Below are 19850 nucleotides of genomic sequence, written 5' to 3'. Positions count from 1 at the left end.
GGGTTTTTTTACGGCTGTCCCACCAGCATTAAACTTGAATGAAAGGTCCTTTTTATCCACAGTGCGATGGCAGAGTCCCAGCAGGCACTGCAACCCCAGGGATTTACAGAGAATGTCCTTACAGGGCTGGTGCAGCGGCCGCTGTACCTCAGGGTGGGAGTCAGGTCACCTGCGGCTCGGGCACATCCCCAAAAACCCCAAATTTCTGCAAAAAATGAAAGGGGTTCACCTTCCGCTGGGGCGGGGCGGGGCGGGGCCCACGCAGGGCGCAGCCGCGGCCCCGCCCGCCGCGCCTGCGCAGGAGCCGCGGCCCGTCCCGCGCTCGCTGCTGGTCGCGTCGCAGGTCCCGGCCCGGAGCGGGCCCGCAGCGCTGCGTGAGGGCTGGGCTGTGCCGGAGCGGTGCGTGAGGGCTGTGCCGGGGCTGTGCCGGGCCAGGGCGGTGCGTGAGGGCTGTGCCGGGGCTGTGCCGGGCCGGGGCGCTGCGTGAGGGCTGTGCCGGGCCGGAGCGGTGCCGGGCCGGGGCGGTGCGTGAGGGCTGTGCCGGGGCTGTGCCGGGCCGGGGCGGTGCGTGAGGGCTGTGCCGGGGCTGTGCCGGGCCGGGGCGCTGCGTGAGGGCTATCCCGGGCCGGAGCGGTGCGTGAGGGCTGGGCTGTGCCGGGCCGGGCCGGGCCGGTGCGGTGCGGTGCGGTGCGTGAGGGCTGTGCCGGGCCGGGCCGGGGCGGTGCGTGAGGGCTGTGCCGGGCCGGGCCGGGGCGGTGCGGTGCGGTGCGTGAGGGCTGTGCCGGGGCTGTGCCGGGCCGGGGCGGTGCGTGAGGGCTGTGCCGGGCCGGGCCGGAGCGGTGCGTGAGGGCTGTGCCGGGCCGGGGCGCTGCGTGAGGATGGCTCCGCGGCCGCACCAGAAGGCTATCCCCGGTGCCAGTCCCCGGTGCCAGTCCCGGGTGCCGCCGGCCAGGCACAGGGACCCCGCGGAGCGGCGGCCTGGCGGTGTTTGCCCCAGGGGCAGCAGCCCCGGCCGGGCTCGGGTTTGGGCTCCCCGGTGCCAGCGAGGGGCGCGGCGGGGTTGGCTCTGCCAGGGCGCGGCCCGTGAGGCATCCGCGGCGGGGTGGGTAGCCGGGAGCTGTGGGGATCCAACAGCAACGAGAAGTATTTTTAAATTTATTTATTTAATTTTACCGTATTTTGTTCGGTGTATTCGTGTATCCCTGGGTGCCTCCCAGGGCCTTGCGGAGCTGAGCCTTTCACTTTGGCAGGGCAAGGATGAGTCTGTTCGGGTCAACGTCGGGGTTCGGTACCGGCGGTACCAGCATGTTCGGCAGCACCACAGCCGATAACCACAACCCCATGAAGGTACGTGTGCCAGCCCCTGTGCTCTGTGTGTGTTAATTTCTCACAGCAGGACCCACCGACTCATTCTCTAGAAGTAATAAGAGCTCAGTTCAGTTTTCACAAGTTGTTCTGTCTCCTGTCCTTCGTAGGATATTGAAGTAACATCCCCACCTGATGACAGCATATCTTGTTTAGCGTTTAGTCCACCAACGCTGCCGGGTAATTTCCTCATTGCAGGATCATGGGCCAATGATGTAAGTATTCTCAATTAAACATGCAGATGAATAAAGTGCCTAAACTGCAAAATGGGATCCTAAAAGCTTGTGCAGTGCACCTGGAAACCTAACTTGTTGAAGAACTGTAAAATGTATGTCTGGTACCAAGGCACTAAATATAACATAAATCATCACAAACCCAAAAAGATTAAGTTATTTGATTAAGTCATAACAAGTATTTTTTGATTTGAAGGATGAGATCCCGGCTGGCTCAGGCAGGGGGGTAAGACAAATGTGGGCATGTTTTCTGAGGGTTCAGAGCTCTCCAGACAGTGTGGTGAGAGGTTACAGGTTTGCAAGGCACTCTTGAGGTGGAATTGAAGTTGTGGAGTTGAGTTTTGGCTCTACAGGTGAAAGGAACATAAGAAAAATTAAAAAAAAAAGGTTTCACTAGTTCTGAAAAACCCAGACTTTGGTATTTATAGCCATACTTTTTGTTGGATAAACTAGGGCTGGACAAGTCTTTTCAAGCTCCTGTTAATATGGTTCATCTGCATTTGCTTCTCCTGTTGCAGGTTCGCTGCTGGGAGGTTCAGGATAATGGCCAGACAATTCCAAAGGCTCAGCAGATGCACACAGGGCCTGTACTTGATGCCTGCTGGAGTGATGTAAGTTATTTACAAACAAATGCACGTTTTTTACCTAAAGTCCAAATAAATTGGTGTGTGGTTTGCAGGCAGATGAGTGCCATATTGTTGTTGCACAGACTGAAATTTCTGTAAATGTGGCTGAGTGTGTCCTAGTGGGATGGGTGTAAGAGGGATAAAAGTGAGCTGAAAAGTTAGGAGTGTATTAAAAGCTAGATAAAAGTAGCACCTTTTGTTCTTTTGTGACACAGTAATAAATAAATTTGAATTTATGTTTCTTCTTTGTCTTGCAGTCCCTGTACCTGTTACATTGATGTTACACTGTTTCTAGAAGAGAGTAACACTTGACAGTTTTCCCATTCACTAATCTCTTGGGTTTTTTCTTACTTTTTAGGATGGAAGTAAAGTATTTACTGCTTCATGTGATAAAACTGCCAAAATGTGGGATCTCAACAGTAATCAAGCAATTCAGATTGCACAAGTAAGTAAAGCCCAAAGTACTAAATGTTTTTTATTTTTCTATTTTTATTAAAAACTACCTTTCTAATTTTTATACTTTTGTGATAGTGAAGTGCACCTGAACAGGTGATCAAAGTGATTTAAAAACCCTGTGCATCTGTTTCCTCTGTTACTTGAGGGAGCTCTCTCCACTGCTGCAGTGATCTCACTGATGCATTAGAGGGGAAAAATATTTTTAAGAAGTCATTCAATTGACTTCACAAGTACCAGCTTTTTACTGCAACAACAACAACAGAATTACAATTCACATTCTCAAATTAGAAGTTAATGTCTGTTTGTAGAATATGCAATTATGGTGACTAAAATTGTAATTTCAGAAGAGTTGTTCTCTTTAATGATTGCTTCTTGCATGTGTGTTTGCCCTTTCTTTCTTCAGCATGATGCTCCTGTGAAGACCATCCACTGGATTAAAGCACCCAATTACAGCTGTGTGATGACAGGAAGCTGGGATAAAACTTTGAAGGTATGATTTTTTTTTACCTGAACAAATGGACACAAAGTGTGCTAGTAATTTGTGTATCAAATATTTATGTGAAGTGGAAATATTTTATTAAGCTCTAATAATGAATGGAATAGCCTCACTTCACAGGGAGTTGGAATGTTCTGACTGTAACAAGAATGAAACAGTTGCATTCCCTGTCCTGTAGTAATTTTAGGTGTATCCTGAGCTCCAGGGTAAGTTTGTTTTTTCTCTGTCCTTTCAGTTCTGGGACACCCGTTCACCAACTCCTATGATGACTCTGCAGCTCCCTGAAAGGTGTTACTGTGCAGATGTGGTAAGTCAGGATTTGTGGCACACTGGTGCCAGCTGGATAACTGGGAGTAGGAAGAAGTTCTGGGGGCTGCTGTGGGACAGGATTTGAATACTGGTAGTGTTTGATGTCTGTGTGATTGTAGTACTAGAACACAATCTGATCTTCTTGATCAGGCCCTGGAAAATAGGGATTTTCATCATACAAAACACACTTGGTGTCCTTTTAGCATCACAAAAAGCAGCATGAGGACTGACCTACCCTTAATTCTGGACAAGTTTGTAAACCACCATTGCACTTCACACTGGAAGAATCAGCTCATAATTAGAAGGTTTTTGGTGTGTTAAATTTCTCAGTGGCAGGGACAAACTGTTTGTGTTGGAAGTTACGTGAATAAAAACTTCTTTCTTTATCTGCTTCCTATTTCCCTCTCTCTCATTCCTTTTAGTTCTTCAGGGTGCTCTGCCATGCAATTAACACAAGTGTCTCTCTTCCAACCTGTTTTACAACCTTATCCAGGTTCATCCTATGGCAGCTGTGGCCACTGCAGAAAGGGGTTTGATAGTTTACCAGTTAGAGAACCAACCTTCTGAGTTCAGAAGAATAGAATCTCCTCTGAAACACCAGGTAAATAATAATATTTGTATTTATACAGATCATTGACATTGTGGGCTTGACATTTTTTGTAAAAACCTGCAGTGGTTCAAAACCAAGTTATCTTAGCATGGCAATGGCCTGGTTTTCCAGTCACCTGTTGCTCATCTTCACAAGGATTTAGAAATTTAAACTGTTGCTCAAGTTCTCAACAGAGTTAGAGCTATCTCTTGACCTTGCTATTGGTTTTGCTTTACCTTGCATTGATGACTTTGAAGTTTTGTGTCCCTGTGGAAAAGATGTCTCTGTCTAAAACTGCTTTGTATCTTTCTCAAATTCAGCACCGCTGTGTTGCTATTTTCAAAGACAAAGTGAACAAACCAACTGGATTTGCCCTTGGAAGCATTGAAGGCAGAGTAGCTATTCATTATATCAACCCCCCAAACCCGTAAGTGTTCAATAAAACATCCTCTCTCTATTGCTCAGGCCACAGTGATGGAAAGAAAAAGCTTTCTTTTCCAAATATTTTAAACTTTTTAATTTCCTTTCCAGTGCAAAAGATAATTTCACTTTTAAATGCCATCGCTCCAATGGAACAAACACATCAGCACCTCAGGACATCTATGCTGTGAGTATCCAGCATGTATCTGATATACACTGCACACTCCTGATGTAAAATTGGCTCTGAATTGTTCTCCTTGACCTTTTATCTTGCCTAAGGCTGTCTTAGGCACATTTGAAGACCTGTCATAGTCATTCTTTAAGAGGAAAAATACAAAAAACCATTTATATATATATAAAAAAAATTTATACTCTTATAAAACAAGCATTAGATCAGCCTTTCATTGAATCTGCTTGTCAACAAGTGGAGTTGACACTTGTTGATTTTGCAGCTATTGAAACAATAGTTGTGTAATGGCATTATGCATTGAAATATTAGATATCAAGCCAAAAAGATGGTGTTGTTCTTGTTGCTTTGGTGGTTTTTCTTTGGTTGTTTTGGGGGATTTTTTCTCCAAAGAAATTTTAAAGATTTCAGAGCTGTATTTAGTTGAAATTTAATGTATTTCCTCTCACAGAGTTCAGCACACCTTCTGTGAGTGTGTCCATCACCTGTTGTGTGGTGTTTTACACGGTGTTCTGTGTGGCCCTGCAGGTGAATGGGATTGCATTCCACCCTGTCCATGGTACTCTGGCCACAGTAGGGTCTGATGGGAGATTCAGCTTTTGGGATAAAGATGCACGGACAAAGCTAAAAACCTCAGAGCAGCTGGACCAGCCAATATCTGCCTGTTGTTTCAACCACAATGGCAATATATTTGCTTATGCTTCCAGCTATGATTGGTCAAAGGTAAGAAGGCTTTAGATTCATGTTCATAGAAAAAAAGCCTTACAAGGCCTTGTGAGGCTTTTGCTGTTTTTTTTTTAAGTAGTAGGTGAACCTTCCTGATTTCTAAGAGAACTTGAAATGGCCATTTTAGCCACCTGATGAAATTTAACATTGAATTTGTGGTGTTTCAGCTCCAGCTGGACAAGATTGCTAAATGGTGCTGGTTTACAAATGTGGATGAGCAAACTGTAAATTCCCTGACTCAGAGGTTGCCATGGTTGCTCACACGCGTTGTGCCGTGGGCAGTGTCACAGGGCAGTGTGGCACCCTGACAGCTTCCCACAGAGCTTGTGAAATGCACATCTCTGCTGCTGGTGCAGGGAAACAAGCTGTCACTGTGATTATAAACACTTACCCAGTGTTTGGATGCTCTTATTAAGTTTTCACTGCCACTTAATGAGGCTTTTGATGGTGCTTATTTATGTATTTCTCTTCCACAATTAACAATACAGATGCAGCAGAGCCACAGCAAACCATGATCTGTGGAAAGTCAATATTTCCTAATAGTTTAAGGAGGGAGGGCAGCAAGCTTGGAACGTAACTAATTTTCATGGTGCTGGGAGGATAATGTTCCTTGTGGTTTTGAGTGAAATGAATGCAGAAATCACATAGACTAACTCAGCTACATGCCACAGAGAGCTAAATTTTAATTTGCTGCATTGTATTTAGTCCTGGGCCCACATTAAAATATTTGTTGGTGCCAGGGCAGATGGATTCTTCCGTTCTGCTGCTTGGGCAGACTGCAGTGGTACCTTTCAGATCTGTAGGCCAGCATTAAATAGTAAAATCAGTTGGTGCTAAGTACTGAACCTCCTTCCCAAAGCCATTTCTTGTCCACAGCGTTGGTAATTTCCAACTTTCATGTTGGACGTCAGAATCTTTATTAGTGTTTACTCTCCCTGATTTGCATACTTGGGTATTAATTTGGTAATGTGTATGAAAATGATATGCAAAACAGGATATTTGCATCTGCAGGACAGAAAACTCTGTAGTTGCCTGTAGAACTTGGGCTTCACTTGAAAAAAATGTGACCTTATGTCATTTAAAAGATAGAAAATATGAAGTGAAGCTGGGTGGCCATTAAAGGTTTAGTTTTTTCTCTGCCTCAAATGACATTTAAAAGAAATCATACTGAGTTCTAGGCTGCATCTGTGAAGTAGAACTTAGAGATATGTGGTTATTTTTTTAAATGAAAACTATTTTATGCTTTAAAAATGGATAAGAGTCTCTTAAATTTTACTTTATATGTATAGTTCTTGTAATTGCTTGTTCAAGTAAGCTGTTCCTAATCCACCAGTGTGGTCAATATCTGGTCTTAAAGGTTTTAAGATTAAATCTTAATAAACCAAACTAATGGAATAGTCATATTCTTACATTTTAATTAATGCTGATATTTTTTTCTTTGAAGAGAGTAAATGTAGATTATTCTTGTCTTTAGGGTCATGAATTCTATAATCCACAGAAGAAAAACTACATTTTCCTGCGAAATGCGGCAGAAGAGCTGAAGCCCAGGAATAAGAAGTAGGGAGTCTGAGTTGAACTCCTCTCCTTGTTCTGCCCTTCCTGCCTCTGCTCTTTGGCCACTTGTGCCCTGTTGCACCATGGTTCAGTCAACTTTGGATCACAAACATTTAGCAGGAACTGTAAAAATGACAGTAAATGTATTCTGACTTGCTGGAGAACACTTTCCAAATTAGATGCTCTGATGTGTATAAGAAAGAAAGGCTCCTATTGACATGACTTAACCACTCTCTGTTCCACAGCAATAATGAAATTGCAGCAAAATCAACATCTGGGGTGGATATTCCTGCTTTGAAGTGCAGCCATTTGTATCTCTGGATTTATTTTGTTAGTATTACATTAAAATATGTTAATTATAATCGTTCTGGAGAAGTTGTATAAATACTGTATTTTTTGTAAGTACTTGGAGAATCACCAGTAATTCTTCTCAAAGGAGGCTTGTTTTTTTTCTTATTAATAATTCAGGGGTTCTTTCATTGCTTTCTGGTTTTTGAAATGGAAGCATTGTCTGCTGTATGCCAGGAAGAAATGCCTTGCAAATAGTTTTCCCTCCTTTTTCAGATGATGAGGAAGGTGTGTAGGGGCCAAGAGCAGTGGCAGAAGCTCGAGGCAGAAGATGGGCCCAGTGCAAACTTCAGATTTTCCTGATGCTCCTGCAGTGGACATGACTTCTGAGCAAACTGCTTTTTCTAGGTCAAAGGGGAAGTTGCAGTGGTGCCAAGTGGTGAAACAGCTCAGAGTTCAGGAACATGAGCAAACCTTTAAAAGGTTTTATTCATGACCAAACCAATGTGTGCAAAATCCCTTTGACCTAAACTTCTCTGAAGCTGACACCTTTTAGAGTTGTAAGCTGAGCATTTTAACATGGTTTTGTCCTGTCAGGACTGAAAAAAATACTCATTTTTGTATTAACTAGAAAGCAGTGCTGGGAAGCTTCATCCTGATCAAAAATGCTGTGAAACAAAATGAGTGGGTCTCTTTCTGACTTGAATCTACCACTGTTTACTTTTAACTAGCCAGTTGTATACATGCCAAAGTTTTCTTTTTGGAAGTGAATGCTTATTATTCCTGTCTATTGTTTGTTTGATAATGACTGAATAAAAGGGGGCTGGGGGGAGCATGTATAGAATTACATGGCATATTGTACAAATTCTCTGTAAAACTGTTATGGTTTAATGCTGGTGGTTACGGATTCATGCTGAGTTTCAAATAAAATTTTTACTAAATGCTTTTTTATATTCAGAAGTTCTGTTCTAATAATGTGGGCAAGGCAATGTGCTTCCTGTTTCAGAGCAGCTTCTTGGCCTTTCACTGTAATTCAGGGACATTTGCTGAAAGTCAGCTCCTTTTCCTCCAGCTGCTTAAGCTGAGAATCCAATGCATTTTCCAACTTCTGTTCCACTACAAATGATTCCTGTGGGTATTTCTCTCAAAGAATTGGGAGAAGTGGTGTGAGGAGAAGTGGTGTGAAAGGCCTTTTGTTCTGAGATTGATCAAGTTCATTGCTATTTCAGCAGCCAGACACCTGACATGGTGAGTATGATGAATCACAGACTCTCCAGCCCCACTGTCTTTTCACTCCAGACTCTTCCCTGTGTTCATCAGTTTTTTGCTGGATGGGTATTTCTTGTTTGGTATGGAGGAAAATCCTTTGAATGCACCCAACTCTGCTTTGTTAAGGGATTTTCTGTTTTATTTCTCAAGATAGTTTGGTTTCTTTCCTGCTACCTCTATGTTTTACATGGTTTTAGATTTCACATTCATGCACAACTTGTTTTCTTTAAGGTAGGAAAGAGTTCCCAGCACTTCAATCAGTAGCTGATCATTTGCTCAAACATTTCTTTGGTTTCTGTTGATATTTTTCCCTAAGGTTGTGATTGTTATGCAGCAATCTTTGGTTGTTAGCACATTTTTCCAGGTTTCCCAGTCAACTGAATGCCACCAAGCAACTGCAGGCTCAAGATCAGGTGTAAGTGATCACTGAAGTGTGCAGAACTCCCACTGGAGTAAACAGGGAAGAATGGAATGTGTCATTGTTTCCTGCTTTAAAAAAAAATCTCGTTTTGTTGAAATACCTAACACTGAGTTCAGCAGGTCCGTTTCTCTGGGCTGCAGTGGAGCTGCAGCTGCTGCAGTGGCCACTGAGGCCAGCACTGGTGAGTCTGGTTGCATAACACATGATGTGTTAATACGTTGAGTACTTTGCTGGACTGAATTTCTTTGTCAGTGAGAATTTTCTTTGTCAGGATTGTTTAATCATCACTTGCTACTTGTTCAGACTAATTTTAGAAGGACATAGTTTCCATTATGTTGCTGTGCACATCAGATGTGTTCAGCTGGGAGGAGAGTCAGGCTTTGAACTGAATTGTTTTCTGTTACCCAAGTTAAGAGAGCACATTGGCAATTTGCTCTTCCCTGGAACTATTGTGAGCTTCTGTTGTAAAGTACACACAGCTGTATCCCTCCAAGCATCAAAAATGAGAGTTTATTCACACCCTTTAAAGTGTTACTGCATTTCTGGAAATGTATTAACTTGCTATTCTATGGCAGTTACCTGTCCAAAAAAACCGAGTGAAGAATGTAAAATGCTAGCATGTACCCAAAGCTAACCATAGGAATGCTTGATTTATAAAATAACTTCTTTAGTTTTCTGAAAGTTTGCTGTCAATGTGTTTTATTGCAGGCAAATAATCTTTGGCATAAAGAACAGCCCAGTTAAACCCCTCAAAAGGGAAACGTTTTACATTTTCAGATGAGTTTCCTGCTGCTGCTCACACATGTCAGTGGTTTTGCACATTGGTTTAATGAAACGTATTTCAGAAAACGAAATAATTGGCAAAGTTTGTCTGCTGGAGCCTTTCACAGATGAAACAAGACATGTTTGCACAATGGCAGGCAGGCAGAGTATTGATTTACCATCTGCCACAGGAAATGCAATCCTGAATTGGTGAGTACTCCAGTTTAGCTCCTAGGCTGGAAAAACTGGTCACTGAGTGTTCTGCAGAAGGGAGTGGATTTGAGATTTGGGATTAGGTGTGCATGGGGTATTTCCATAAATATTTCAATAAATACTGTTGCTTTGGCCTGGCTCAGTTTAATGGTGAGGACGTGCTGTTTGCAGATGAGGTGTCTGGGCAGCTGCCCACGAGAAGGAATTGTGTCAGATCACTATCACGAGGTTTCACACTCTCCAGCCTTTGAAATTATAGAAACCACTGGTTTCCAATTTGTTTGCTTTCTGCAGAGATGAACCTGAGCAAAATGAAATGGCTTTTGATTTTTAAGTCTCCAGATTGGCTAATTAAGTGCCATTTGCAGTCATTTGGGTAAGAGTGATTTATTTCACAAAACTCTGGTGCAGATTCATCATGTAAAGCATTTCCCCTGGGTTATCCAGCTTTACCAGCCAGGTGGTGATCATCACCTGGAGCTGCAGCACACAATAAGACTGGAACAAATTCAGAACAGGAACTTTCTCCACCCCTGCAGGCCGCAGGAACGCAGCAGTTTGCAGGCGCTGCTGTAGCTCTGCTGTGGTGCCAGGCGATGGCAGTGCTGCTGCCTCCTGAGCAGAGCTCTCCCTGCAGCCTGGGGCTCTGCACGGAGCTGGAGTGCTGCTGGAATACAAGGTACAGTTATTTGTAAAAGCAAGTTATCCCAAAATGTTCAGAAGAAGATGGAAATATTGTCTATTTGAGTTTTTCAGGAGTGTATCTGGTATCCATACATATAAACCAAGTCTTTAGAGCTATGCATTGCTCTTTCAGCTGCTCAGTGAGACATCTGAGCAAGCAGGTCATGTATTTGTTCCCCTTCTCTCACTATCAGGCCCTGAAGTCCCCTGAACCAAGTCAACCAAACAAGTTTCTTCTTCCCCTGGCTGCTGGCCTCAGCTCCTGGGCTCCAGGCCCCTTCCTTGCTGGCCTTGAAGGTCCCAGGCTCCTGGCCAGCCCAGTGCTGCTGCTGAGCACCAGGGCTCTGTCTGTGAAATTATGGAGTTAGAAATCCTCAGGGGGGAGCTGGGACCCAAACTGCTGCGGGGCAGTGACCTGTGACCCCCCATGGCCACGGGTGCCTCCACTGTCCTCTGCTTCCTCAGGACTCAGTGGCTCATTCTGTGACATGATTTCCAAGTCTATGTGATTGTTGCATTGATTTACTAAACCATGTGTTAGGATCCTCAGGCTTGCAGAGGGTCCAGGCTATAAAGAAATTATAAATTCTGTATTGTGTTATTTACAGATTGTACCATACTGATGCTGCTTGTAGAAATCCTGTGCCATACTAGTCATAAATTCTGTGCTATGCTAAGCAGAATGTCCTGCTGAGAAAACCTTGATTGTAACTACAATTTAGTGCTGTCGTTATTCTGCCAAAAACCCCTAAAAGAACCCATCTGTCCCCTTAGTGTCAGGTGTAACAGGTGTAATTCAAAGGGGGAAAACCTGGTAGTATTTTCACTGACAGAATGTTGTCTTTGCACACCTTGAGCTCTGGGTTGGAGTTGGTAGAACTGCATTTCATCCTGCAGCTGGTGTTCAAACAGCTGGAAGCCCTCTCTTTGCATTTCCAGGTAAGCTTTAGATACAGCAGTGCAGGGCCCATCCTGCTCAGCAGCAGCACAGCCCTTCCATGAGAGGAAGCTGCTCCTGTTCTTCATTGCCAGGTCAGAACAAACAGAGCAACACCAGCTGGCTGCTGTGGTGCTTCCAGCAGACGTGCAGGGACTGCCACTGTGCTCCGTGTGCACGTGGAGCAGCAGTGCTCCAAAAATGAGCAGCAGGAACAGGCCCAGGAGAGCAGAGCCTCTGCAGTGGCATCAGCTGTGAGCAGTGTGAGCCGAGAGTGGCACTGATGCACAGCCCCAGCGAGGCCCCACTTGATGCAGAATGGGACTGAGTGGCCAAATTGATCTCACCCCTTCCTCAGGGGCAAAGCCAACTTCCAGGTGTTTGCCTCTTCCTCAGGGGCAAAGCCAACTTCCAGGTGTTTGCTCCTTCCTCAGGGGCAAAGCCAGCTTCCAGGTGTTTGCCTATTCCTCAGGGGCAAAGCCAACTTCGAGGTGTTTGCTCCTTCCTCAGGGGCAAAGCCAACTTCCAGGTGTTTGCCTCTTCCTCAGGGTCAAAGCCAACTTCCAGGTGTTTGCCTCTTCCTCAGGGGCAAAGCCAACTTCCAGGTGTTTGCCTCTTCCTCAGGGTCAAAGCCAACTTCCAGGTGTTTGCCTCTTCCTCAGGGGCAAAGCCAACTTCCAGGTGTTTGCACCATTCACCTGCTTCTGCAATGGGGATGGTGCTACACCTGGCAAGAGTAATTCACATTTTTAGGTCCTGGTTGCAAGGTAACGTGAGACTGAGGCAGCACCACAAAGGGGAGCATGTGCCTTGGGAACGCTTGTGCACGGACAGAGTAATTCCAAATGTTTGTGTTGCATCAGTTCTGCAAATGCTTTTTGTTACAGTGCATAAAAGATACAATACCTGCCAGCATTAGCTGTGTAAAGAGAGACCGTTTTCTTCTGTTGACTAATTATGCAGTGAATATATTCAGTTTGAAGGGACACTTCAATAATTTAGCAGGCATGTGCCAGGTAATACAGGAGCTTTTGTCTTACTGGTGGCACAGATCTCCAGTCGTGTGTAACCCAATCCCTGGCTTTATGTTTTCAAGGAAGTGTTTGGTATAGCTCCTGTATCAAGTGCCACTGAAAAGCAGGCCTAGATAAGAGATTAAGGTAATGCTCTTGCCTGGGTGTAGGGAAAGTTTACCCTTTGCTGCCCAGGGTGTCTTCTGCAGGCAGTAACTGCTTTATAGTGGGGGTGTGGATGTGCTGAGCTCCAACAATGAGCTTGTTGTAGGGATGGGAAAATGCTGCAAACTGCATGTTAAACACCCAGGTCAGCTAAGCCTGTCCTTGGGGGTGCATTAAGAAATGCTTTGTGGTTTGACAGGAAATGATTTCTGTCATTCATGTGTATGAAATGCAGATTGTTGATTTGCTGGTCAGACAAAGAGAGGGGCGATGTTCAGTTCCTGGGAACACTGTGAAATAAAATCAGGTAATGGATTTTCTTCAACCCTTCCCAAGGTACTTCCTCACAGTTGTGCCACTCCCAGAAGGGTGTAAGCTCAAATGTCCTTTTCTGACCCACTGCCAACTGGTTCAATCCTTCCTTCCCTTGGTTTACAACATGCCATGATTATTGCAGTCAGTAAAGGGCAGAGGTAATGCAGTAGCTCAAACTATTCTCAAATGACTAAACTGGAGTTCAAATACAATCTTTACAACCTTTTTTTCTTTGGAAGGACAGCTGTCTGCCATGCTCCTGCTGTAACAGTGGGATTTATATGGAGTCAGGTATCATTTACTGACAGGTAATTGCTTTCTGCAGATACCTGACTCTTTTCCTTGGAGGTCTCCCTTTCCTAAGTAATGTTCATGCTTGGTCTGTAGCAGCAGGGTTGCAGACAGCAGTTGGTTGTTTAGGCATTAATGTTTCATTTACAGAGCAGTGTCTGTATAATTGTAAAGAAGAACATCTACATTTGTCAGGAACATTGTCAGGCTTCAAACACGAGAATGTAGCATTTCAGAAACACTTTAACTGGGCTGAAACAGCTTTCAAAAACCACAGAAAGATAGTCTATTTAAAGAGAACAGCTTAGCAAAACCTTGTCATTGAGCTCTGCCAGCTTTTGTTCAGCCATTGCTGTGTGTTGGAGCCATTGTGCAGTGCTGACCTGGTCTGCCACAATGGCTGAGCTCATCCAGTTCAGCACCTGGGCACCGTTCTTTGGTGGTCCTGCAAACAGCAGCAGGGAGATCAGAGAGGGTATTGAAACTCTCCAGACTGTTCTGAGTGTGGCTTGGCCCATTTCCCACCAGTGACCTATTTGCTCCTTAACAGGGATGGTGCTGTCACAGCCACACTTCTGGTCAGGAAACACAGGAGTGGTTTTTCTCCTTGTAAAGATGAAAATGTCCTTTGAGGTAAGACTGGCCCTGGCACCCCAGGGCTGGCAAAAGGAAAACCATACTCCAAGCAGCAGAATGGATTTCCTGATTCAGTCCTGATCCATACACTTCATCCATGAGCTTGACTTCAAAATGCCATCAGCCTTTTTGTCCTCCTGAGGATGCAAAACCTGCCTTGCACCTTTCTCTGTGTGCTTCCCCACTAAGCAGAGGCATGCTGGGCACGGACTGGGCTGTGTGATTTAGCAGGAAGTGGCCTGCCTTTGTTCATGTCCTGTTCAGCTGATTCATTGTCCTGTTGCAGTGTTGGGGACATCGTGTTGCTGCTGTGGAGCTGTTGGTGGCTTTTCCCCATCAGGAATCTCTGCTCCAGCAGACTGGATGTGATGTTGGGCTGTCAGGAGCCCAAGTGAGCTTTGGCCCTGCAGTCAGTGATTGTGCTGCCCTGCTGTGGCACCATCATAACTGATCCTTTTGTTTTGTCAAAGGCCCATTTTGGACTTTTTGAGATCATGCAGAAGCTGGAATCATCCTGCCCAGATTTCAGTGCAGGTAACTCTGTGGTTTTTTTATTTTTTTTTAAATACCTTTCCAGGCTCCATGGCAAAAGCTCCTGCATCCAGTGCTGATATGTTGGTTTGTTGTCTTGACATTCCAATTGTGTTTATATCCTGTTCAGAGCCACTCCAACCAACCTTTACTGCCTTGTGTTTAAATAGAGTAGACATGGTAACTAGAAGGCTTTAAGAGGTTCAAACAAAACCTTTAAGGAAGGTTAATTGCCATGCTAATATTTTTTCTTTTTGTGTACGTTCTTCTGGCCAGGTTCATTGTGGACATTAAATAATTTCTAGAAGTATCACAACTGGAAAAGTGATATCAGAGTAGATGGATTATTTATCTCCCTGGATGTGATGTGACAGAAGAGTTGGATTAGTGAGGACTAAAATACAGCAACCAGGGGAAAAGGACCATGAGGTTAAGGAGGGGATCCATGGGTGGGACCTGGCTGAGCTCACTTGTGGGAAGGGGGATAGCATTGGGCAGACACAATTTCTATGGATGTGCTCTACCTCTGGAGCCACTTGTCTTTTGCTGTTATGAGTATTTGTGTCCATACAGCTGTGCTCTACATCCCAGAGCTGTTTAATGTTCTCCTGACTGTTCCCTGGTTGGAGTGGGTGGACAGTTCCTGCTCAGTTTGTGCTACCAGTGTCACATGCACTCCCATGAAAAGGTCATGAGATGTGGCCCTGGCAGCTTTGGCAGAGATTGTTAGAAGCCCTCTGGCATTTTCTTTTTTTAAATCAGAAAATACCACTTAGTTTTAACATAACTCCACAAATATTTTAAAAAAATATATAATTATTAATGCTGTTCCAAAAGGTCTTAATTTTTCTGCTTCCTTTCTTTAAAGAATATTAAATTATTTCTTGTTCATTTTAATATGTAGTTTTATGATTTTCAAACTTCAGAAGTTACATTGTACATGAAGTTACAATTAATATTTTCCCAAAGTACAGCATAAAATTGAAATAGCAAAAATATTTGCTTAACTATTTTGAGATGTAGTTTGGATGTTTGACTCAAATGGAATGTTTTTTTCTAAAAAACTTTTTGAGGGAGGAAAACCCTTCTGACGATTAAATCCCAGCCTGAGAGAGATGGGATGATATTTCCATTAAAGAGAGACAGAGTTTCTGTGCAGGAATTCAGGGAAGGAACAGAATCTTTATTGGAGGTTGTGTTCAGCAGGTGATAACAAGTGGTTTCATCTCCTTATCCTTCTCTCCCTCCTCCCAGTGCCCTGCAGATCTGGGGATACAGAGACTCTTCCTCCATGACATCACCAAAGGCAAACATGGAGAAATAGGCAGTATTTTGGCCTAGATATTTACTGTTGTGCTGAGATGTAGATGCTGTCATAGCAGGAAAATCTTTTCTAGATCTGTCTCACAGCTCCTGCTCCCCAGTGCTTACTGCCAGTGGAGGAGTTGTGGTAGAAAATCTGGAGAGAAATTTCTGTCCCAGAAACCACCACGAGCTGTTTGCTTTGCCCTGGTCCTTTTCTGCTTCTAACCCTTCATCATCCCTTTCCTGCCTTCTATGAAGTAAAGAAGAAACTAACACCAGCTAGTGAAGGATTTCCTGAATTTGTTGCATAATTTAGCTGCAATATGAACATCTGCACTTTTCATTAGTCATTCTCTGAGAGGGCAGAGACAGATCATCCCCAAGGTCACAGGAAAGGCAAGGGTTACCATTGCTCTAGGCCAAGACATTACAATACTGACGATGACAAAACTATTTGGCAGAGATGCCAGCAATGCCAGAAAACAAGCCACCATCCTAATCAAGGGCAGTATTTTGATTGCTCAGAGAGCCAGCCCAGCTCCCTGCTGTCACACTGTGACAATCCCCAGCCCAGTGTCATTCCAGCTCCCCAGAGTGTTTTGCCAGGGCTGGGAGAGTCTGTACACACAGCTCCCAGGAGCTGTACCTGGATAAACAGTGAACTGGGGATGGTGGAGGAGAAATTCCCCAAGGGCAGAGGAAAAAGCACCAAGAAATGTAGGTGTGCCCACTGCAGCTCGTCTTCACCACTGAAGGGACACCACCACAGGGTCACTGAAGCACCTTTCCCTCCTGACCTAGTCCTTCCTGGTGCCAAACAGCTGCTCATCCTCCCCCTGACACACACAGCTGGCACAGGGGCATGTGGAAGGAAAAGTGCCAAGCTGTGCTCTGAGAAACTCCTGGGAAATGGTGATGGTGGCACAAAGAGCAAAGCACGAGATTCCTGAATATCAGACATTCTCCCTGCTGGCAGTTGCAGTGGTATGAGCAATGTGATGGCACAGCCTCTTAGTTTCCTTGGCCATATTTTATGCCTTTATTTTCATCTAGATTTATATCCAAGGCTTGCAGTGCACTTCCTGTGGCAAGCTCCTCCAAGCACTTATGAGCTCTGCAATGTCTCCTCCAAGCCTCTTCTTTTTCAGGAATCTTATTTGCAATCACCATGATTCTGTTTGTCCTTTGTCATGGCACAGAGATGCAATTTTCATTTTCTGAAGGGACATCAAATGGGAGGGCAAGAAAGTTTGGGGAAGCAGAATTAGATTTTTAATGACAGTTCCTTTAGCCACACTCCAACATATGCTTGTGGTCCAGCAGAATTGAGTGAGGTGTTCCATTTGTTGTTCTCTCAGTCCCAGAGTTACCAATGTCCATATCCATATTTTTTTTAATGCAGGGTACTGGAATAATAAATCAGATCACTCTAGATGACCACTAGAGCTGATGATCTGCTTCTGTGTAACCAGTGTAGCCAGAAAAAGGAAAGAGAGTTCACTCAGCATGCCCAGTTCTGGAATATTCAGAAGAGGAAACAGTCCTATTGGAGGATTCCTACAGAAATCAAAGCCAAAAAGCAGCCCTGATTGAGAACCTCCCAGGCTCAACTATTTTGTTACAAGTGGCCCAAAGAAGAACAATTTTAATTTTTCAATTCTTGTTGCAGCAGCAGCTCTGGGGTAAGCAATTGTTATGGTGTGCTCAGGGCACCAAACCAAAAAATCTGAGACAGAGGGCCCAGATGCAGAATTGCCTGCGATAACCTAAACCAAATGCCACTGAATGCAGCTCCCTCAAGATCTCCCTGTTCACAGCCTCGCTGGTGGCCAGCATCCAGACTGAGCATTAGTAAAACCAACAAACCAAACAGTTCCCACAGTAAGTCCCTTGCTCTCCAGTTAACTTATTTAACTGTGGAGCTTCTAAGGGGATGTTTCATCTGCTGTTGTTGCAATAAGCGGGTATCCATGGCAAAACCCAGGGGCACTGCCCTACAGCAGTGAAGTCTTGGCTAAGCACAGCAGGAGCTGAAAAAGGTCAGAGCTCCACAGCAGCCCTGCTCCATTTTAGAAATAAAGCCCATCAGTTTGCTAAGAAATGAGGCAGGTTCTTCAGTGGCTTGCAGGTCAGACCTGGGGTGTCTCAAATCAATTTTCCCAAAGACACTGGGGAAGAAAAAATGCTCAGACAAGCGTACAAGGAGAGCACCACAAAGCTACACTGCCAAGAAGAGAAGGGAATTTGGGGCTTTGCAGAGGCCAAGGAACAGGGAACATTTTCCCTGCTGCTCTTTCCCCACCTCTGCCCTGTTCTTGTGCTCCCAAAGGTATAACTTTCTGCTATAATCTGTTTTTCATCCTTTAGGCAGGGACCATTTCTATGTGGTTTTTTACCTGGATCATCTTGCAGTGCCACCTCCTCTAGGATTGTCAGTGGAATCCAGCATATTGGTTTGGTGACCTGCAGCTCTTCCATTCCACCTCTTGGATAGCACTGAAGTCCACCAGAAGGAGCCTTTGTGTATCAATTTTCCATAAGCCTTGAGGAATGTATTAACATGTAAGTAAAAACCCAGTGAGTCCTCTTAACTGTGTTGAATGATCATAAAATTAATCTTCAGAATCTCAATGCGAATAGGATGCTCTGGATGTGCAATACAAATCCTGTACATTAAGGATATGGATGGTTGTTCACCCACTGCAAAAGATTACTTTTCTCCCAACCTCCTCACTGACTGACATGTGTAGTTTTATTTCTTAATAACAGCAAAGGACTAAATGCACACCTACAATGGTTTATATCAGGTCTGTGTTCTCCTTCTTGCTTGCAGTCTGCTCTTAGATTTGTGCTGAGCAATGTCCTGCCTTCCCCAAGGCAGCCTCATACTTTGAGATATGCTTGCCTTTACAGGAGTTATCTTTGATAGAACTCAAAGAAAGTTGAAATATATTCTTCTCTTCCCAGGTACTCCTATTGTTGCAGTAAAAGCACAGGGAGGTGTCAGCAAACTGGCTCTGCCAAGCTCCTGCAGCTTTGATCTGATGGCTGGATTTTATCTGTAGGTGTTTTGAGGAGGATGAGTGCTTCGCACAAGAACGAGGCGGAAAAAATAAAAGCAAACTAATTAACTTCCATAAAGTTATCCTTACTCACTTTCTCTTCTCTTTCCTGCTGCGTTTGTGGTAACAGCTCATTAGAGGCTGTGTGTGCAATAGCTGCACCATGAGGCAGGAGATTTCATTTCCCCTCCTGCTTTCCAGGATGTGGCAGAGCCGAGGCCAGGCCAGCGCTACCGGGGGCTTTGTGCTGCTCACCGAGCACAGGTTTGGACTGAACTCCTTCCTTCTTCTGCTCTGCTGTAAGAAACTCCTGTTCCTGCCTCGAGGGAAGAAGGGGAGATGGGATTTCTCCTTTGAGAGACGTGGGGCTCGTGTCTGAAGAAGAAAAAAGCCCCTGTTTTCCCCCCCGACAAGCACAAGCATGGAGAGCAGAGATGCTGCTGGTCTCTCTGGAGAACTCTGCCAGAGTCTGGTTGGAGGATTTGAATCTTTGCCATCATTTGGAGCAGAATGAAGCTCTGTGAAAGGACAGTGACTGAATGCCAGCTGGGCTGTCATTAGCTGGGGCAGCCCAGAAGCAGCTGATGTGCAGTTTGTGGTGGAAGCCATGCAGACAGAAGGGGAGACTGGGGTGTGGAGGGGCCCCAGCCCCTGGCTGCAGCCTGAGCCCAAAGGTGTGTTCCAGGCTTGCTGTGTGCATGGAGCAGGCACAGCTGGTGGCTTCACAAGACACAAAGGCTCCGTGGACCATCCATTTGCTGTCAATTTTTCAGTGATGTTGGGTGCTGCTGGCCCAGCTCCATCTTTCTTCCACAGTAATCAAAGGAAATGCACCCTAGTCTTGAAGTCTGGTGGTTCAGGACTGAAAGCTTAATGGCTTTCCTTGGCTTTTTCTCCCCCCTCTCTCTTTTATGAAGCATAGGGTGTTTAGAACTATGGAAGCAGTGCAAGAAAAATATTAATGAATAACTATGGAGTGCAGACATTAATGCATTCC

General features: G+C 44.9%; 1 protein-coding gene across 4 annotated transcripts; it reads left to right on the top strand.

Moving 5' to 3' along the window:
• The first annotated feature begins 268 nt into the window (after positions 1–268).
• Positions 269–8200, top strand: RAE1 (ribonucleic acid export 1). Of its 4 annotated transcripts, none has more exons than XM_064391338.1 (12): positions 269–399; positions 1251–1347; positions 1476–1580; positions 2117–2209; positions 2583–2669; positions 3084–3170; positions 3412–3483; positions 3979–4086; positions 4395–4501; positions 4606–4681; positions 5210–5404; positions 6882–8200. In XM_064391338.1, the coding sequence occupies exons 2-12, from the start codon at positions 1258–1260 to the stop codon at positions 6966–6968; spliced, it is 1107 nt and encodes a 368-aa protein (XP_064247408.1). In that variant the 5' UTR covers positions 269–399; positions 1251–1257; the 3' UTR covers positions 6969–8200. The 4 variants fall into 4 exon arrangements, with proteins under 4 accessions (XP_064247408.1, XP_064247409.1, XP_064247410.1 ...); XM_064391339.1 differs by having other exon boundaries at positions 302–439; XM_064391340.1 differs by lacking the exon at positions 269–399 and adding an exon at positions 446–508.
• The last annotated feature ends 11650 nt before the right edge of the window (positions 8201–19850 follow it).

Source organism: Passer domesticus, chromosome 16, assembly GCF_036417665.1.
Source record: "Passer domesticus isolate bPasDom1 chromosome 16, bPasDom1.hap1, whole genome shotgun sequence".
Taxonomy (NCBI): domain Eukaryota; kingdom Metazoa; phylum Chordata; class Aves; order Passeriformes; family Passeridae; genus Passer; species Passer domesticus.
This window is presented reverse-complemented; position numbering and strand designations above follow the sequence as displayed.

Bases quoted from the DNA above. Each gene is read 5' to 3' on its own strand.
- RAE1 (XM_064391338.1), top strand. From the start codon at position 1,258: ATGAGTCTGTTCGGGTCAACGTCGGGGTTCGGTACCGGCGGTACCAGC. The intron at 1,581-2,116 runs GTAAGTATTCTC...CTCCTGTTGCAG, and splicing joins CAGGATCATGGGCCAATGAT to GTTCGCTGCTGGGAGGTTCA. The intron at 4,087-4,394 runs GTAAATAATAAT...TCTCAAATTCAG, and splicing joins AATCTCCTCTGAAACACCAG to CACCGCTGTGTTGCTATTTT.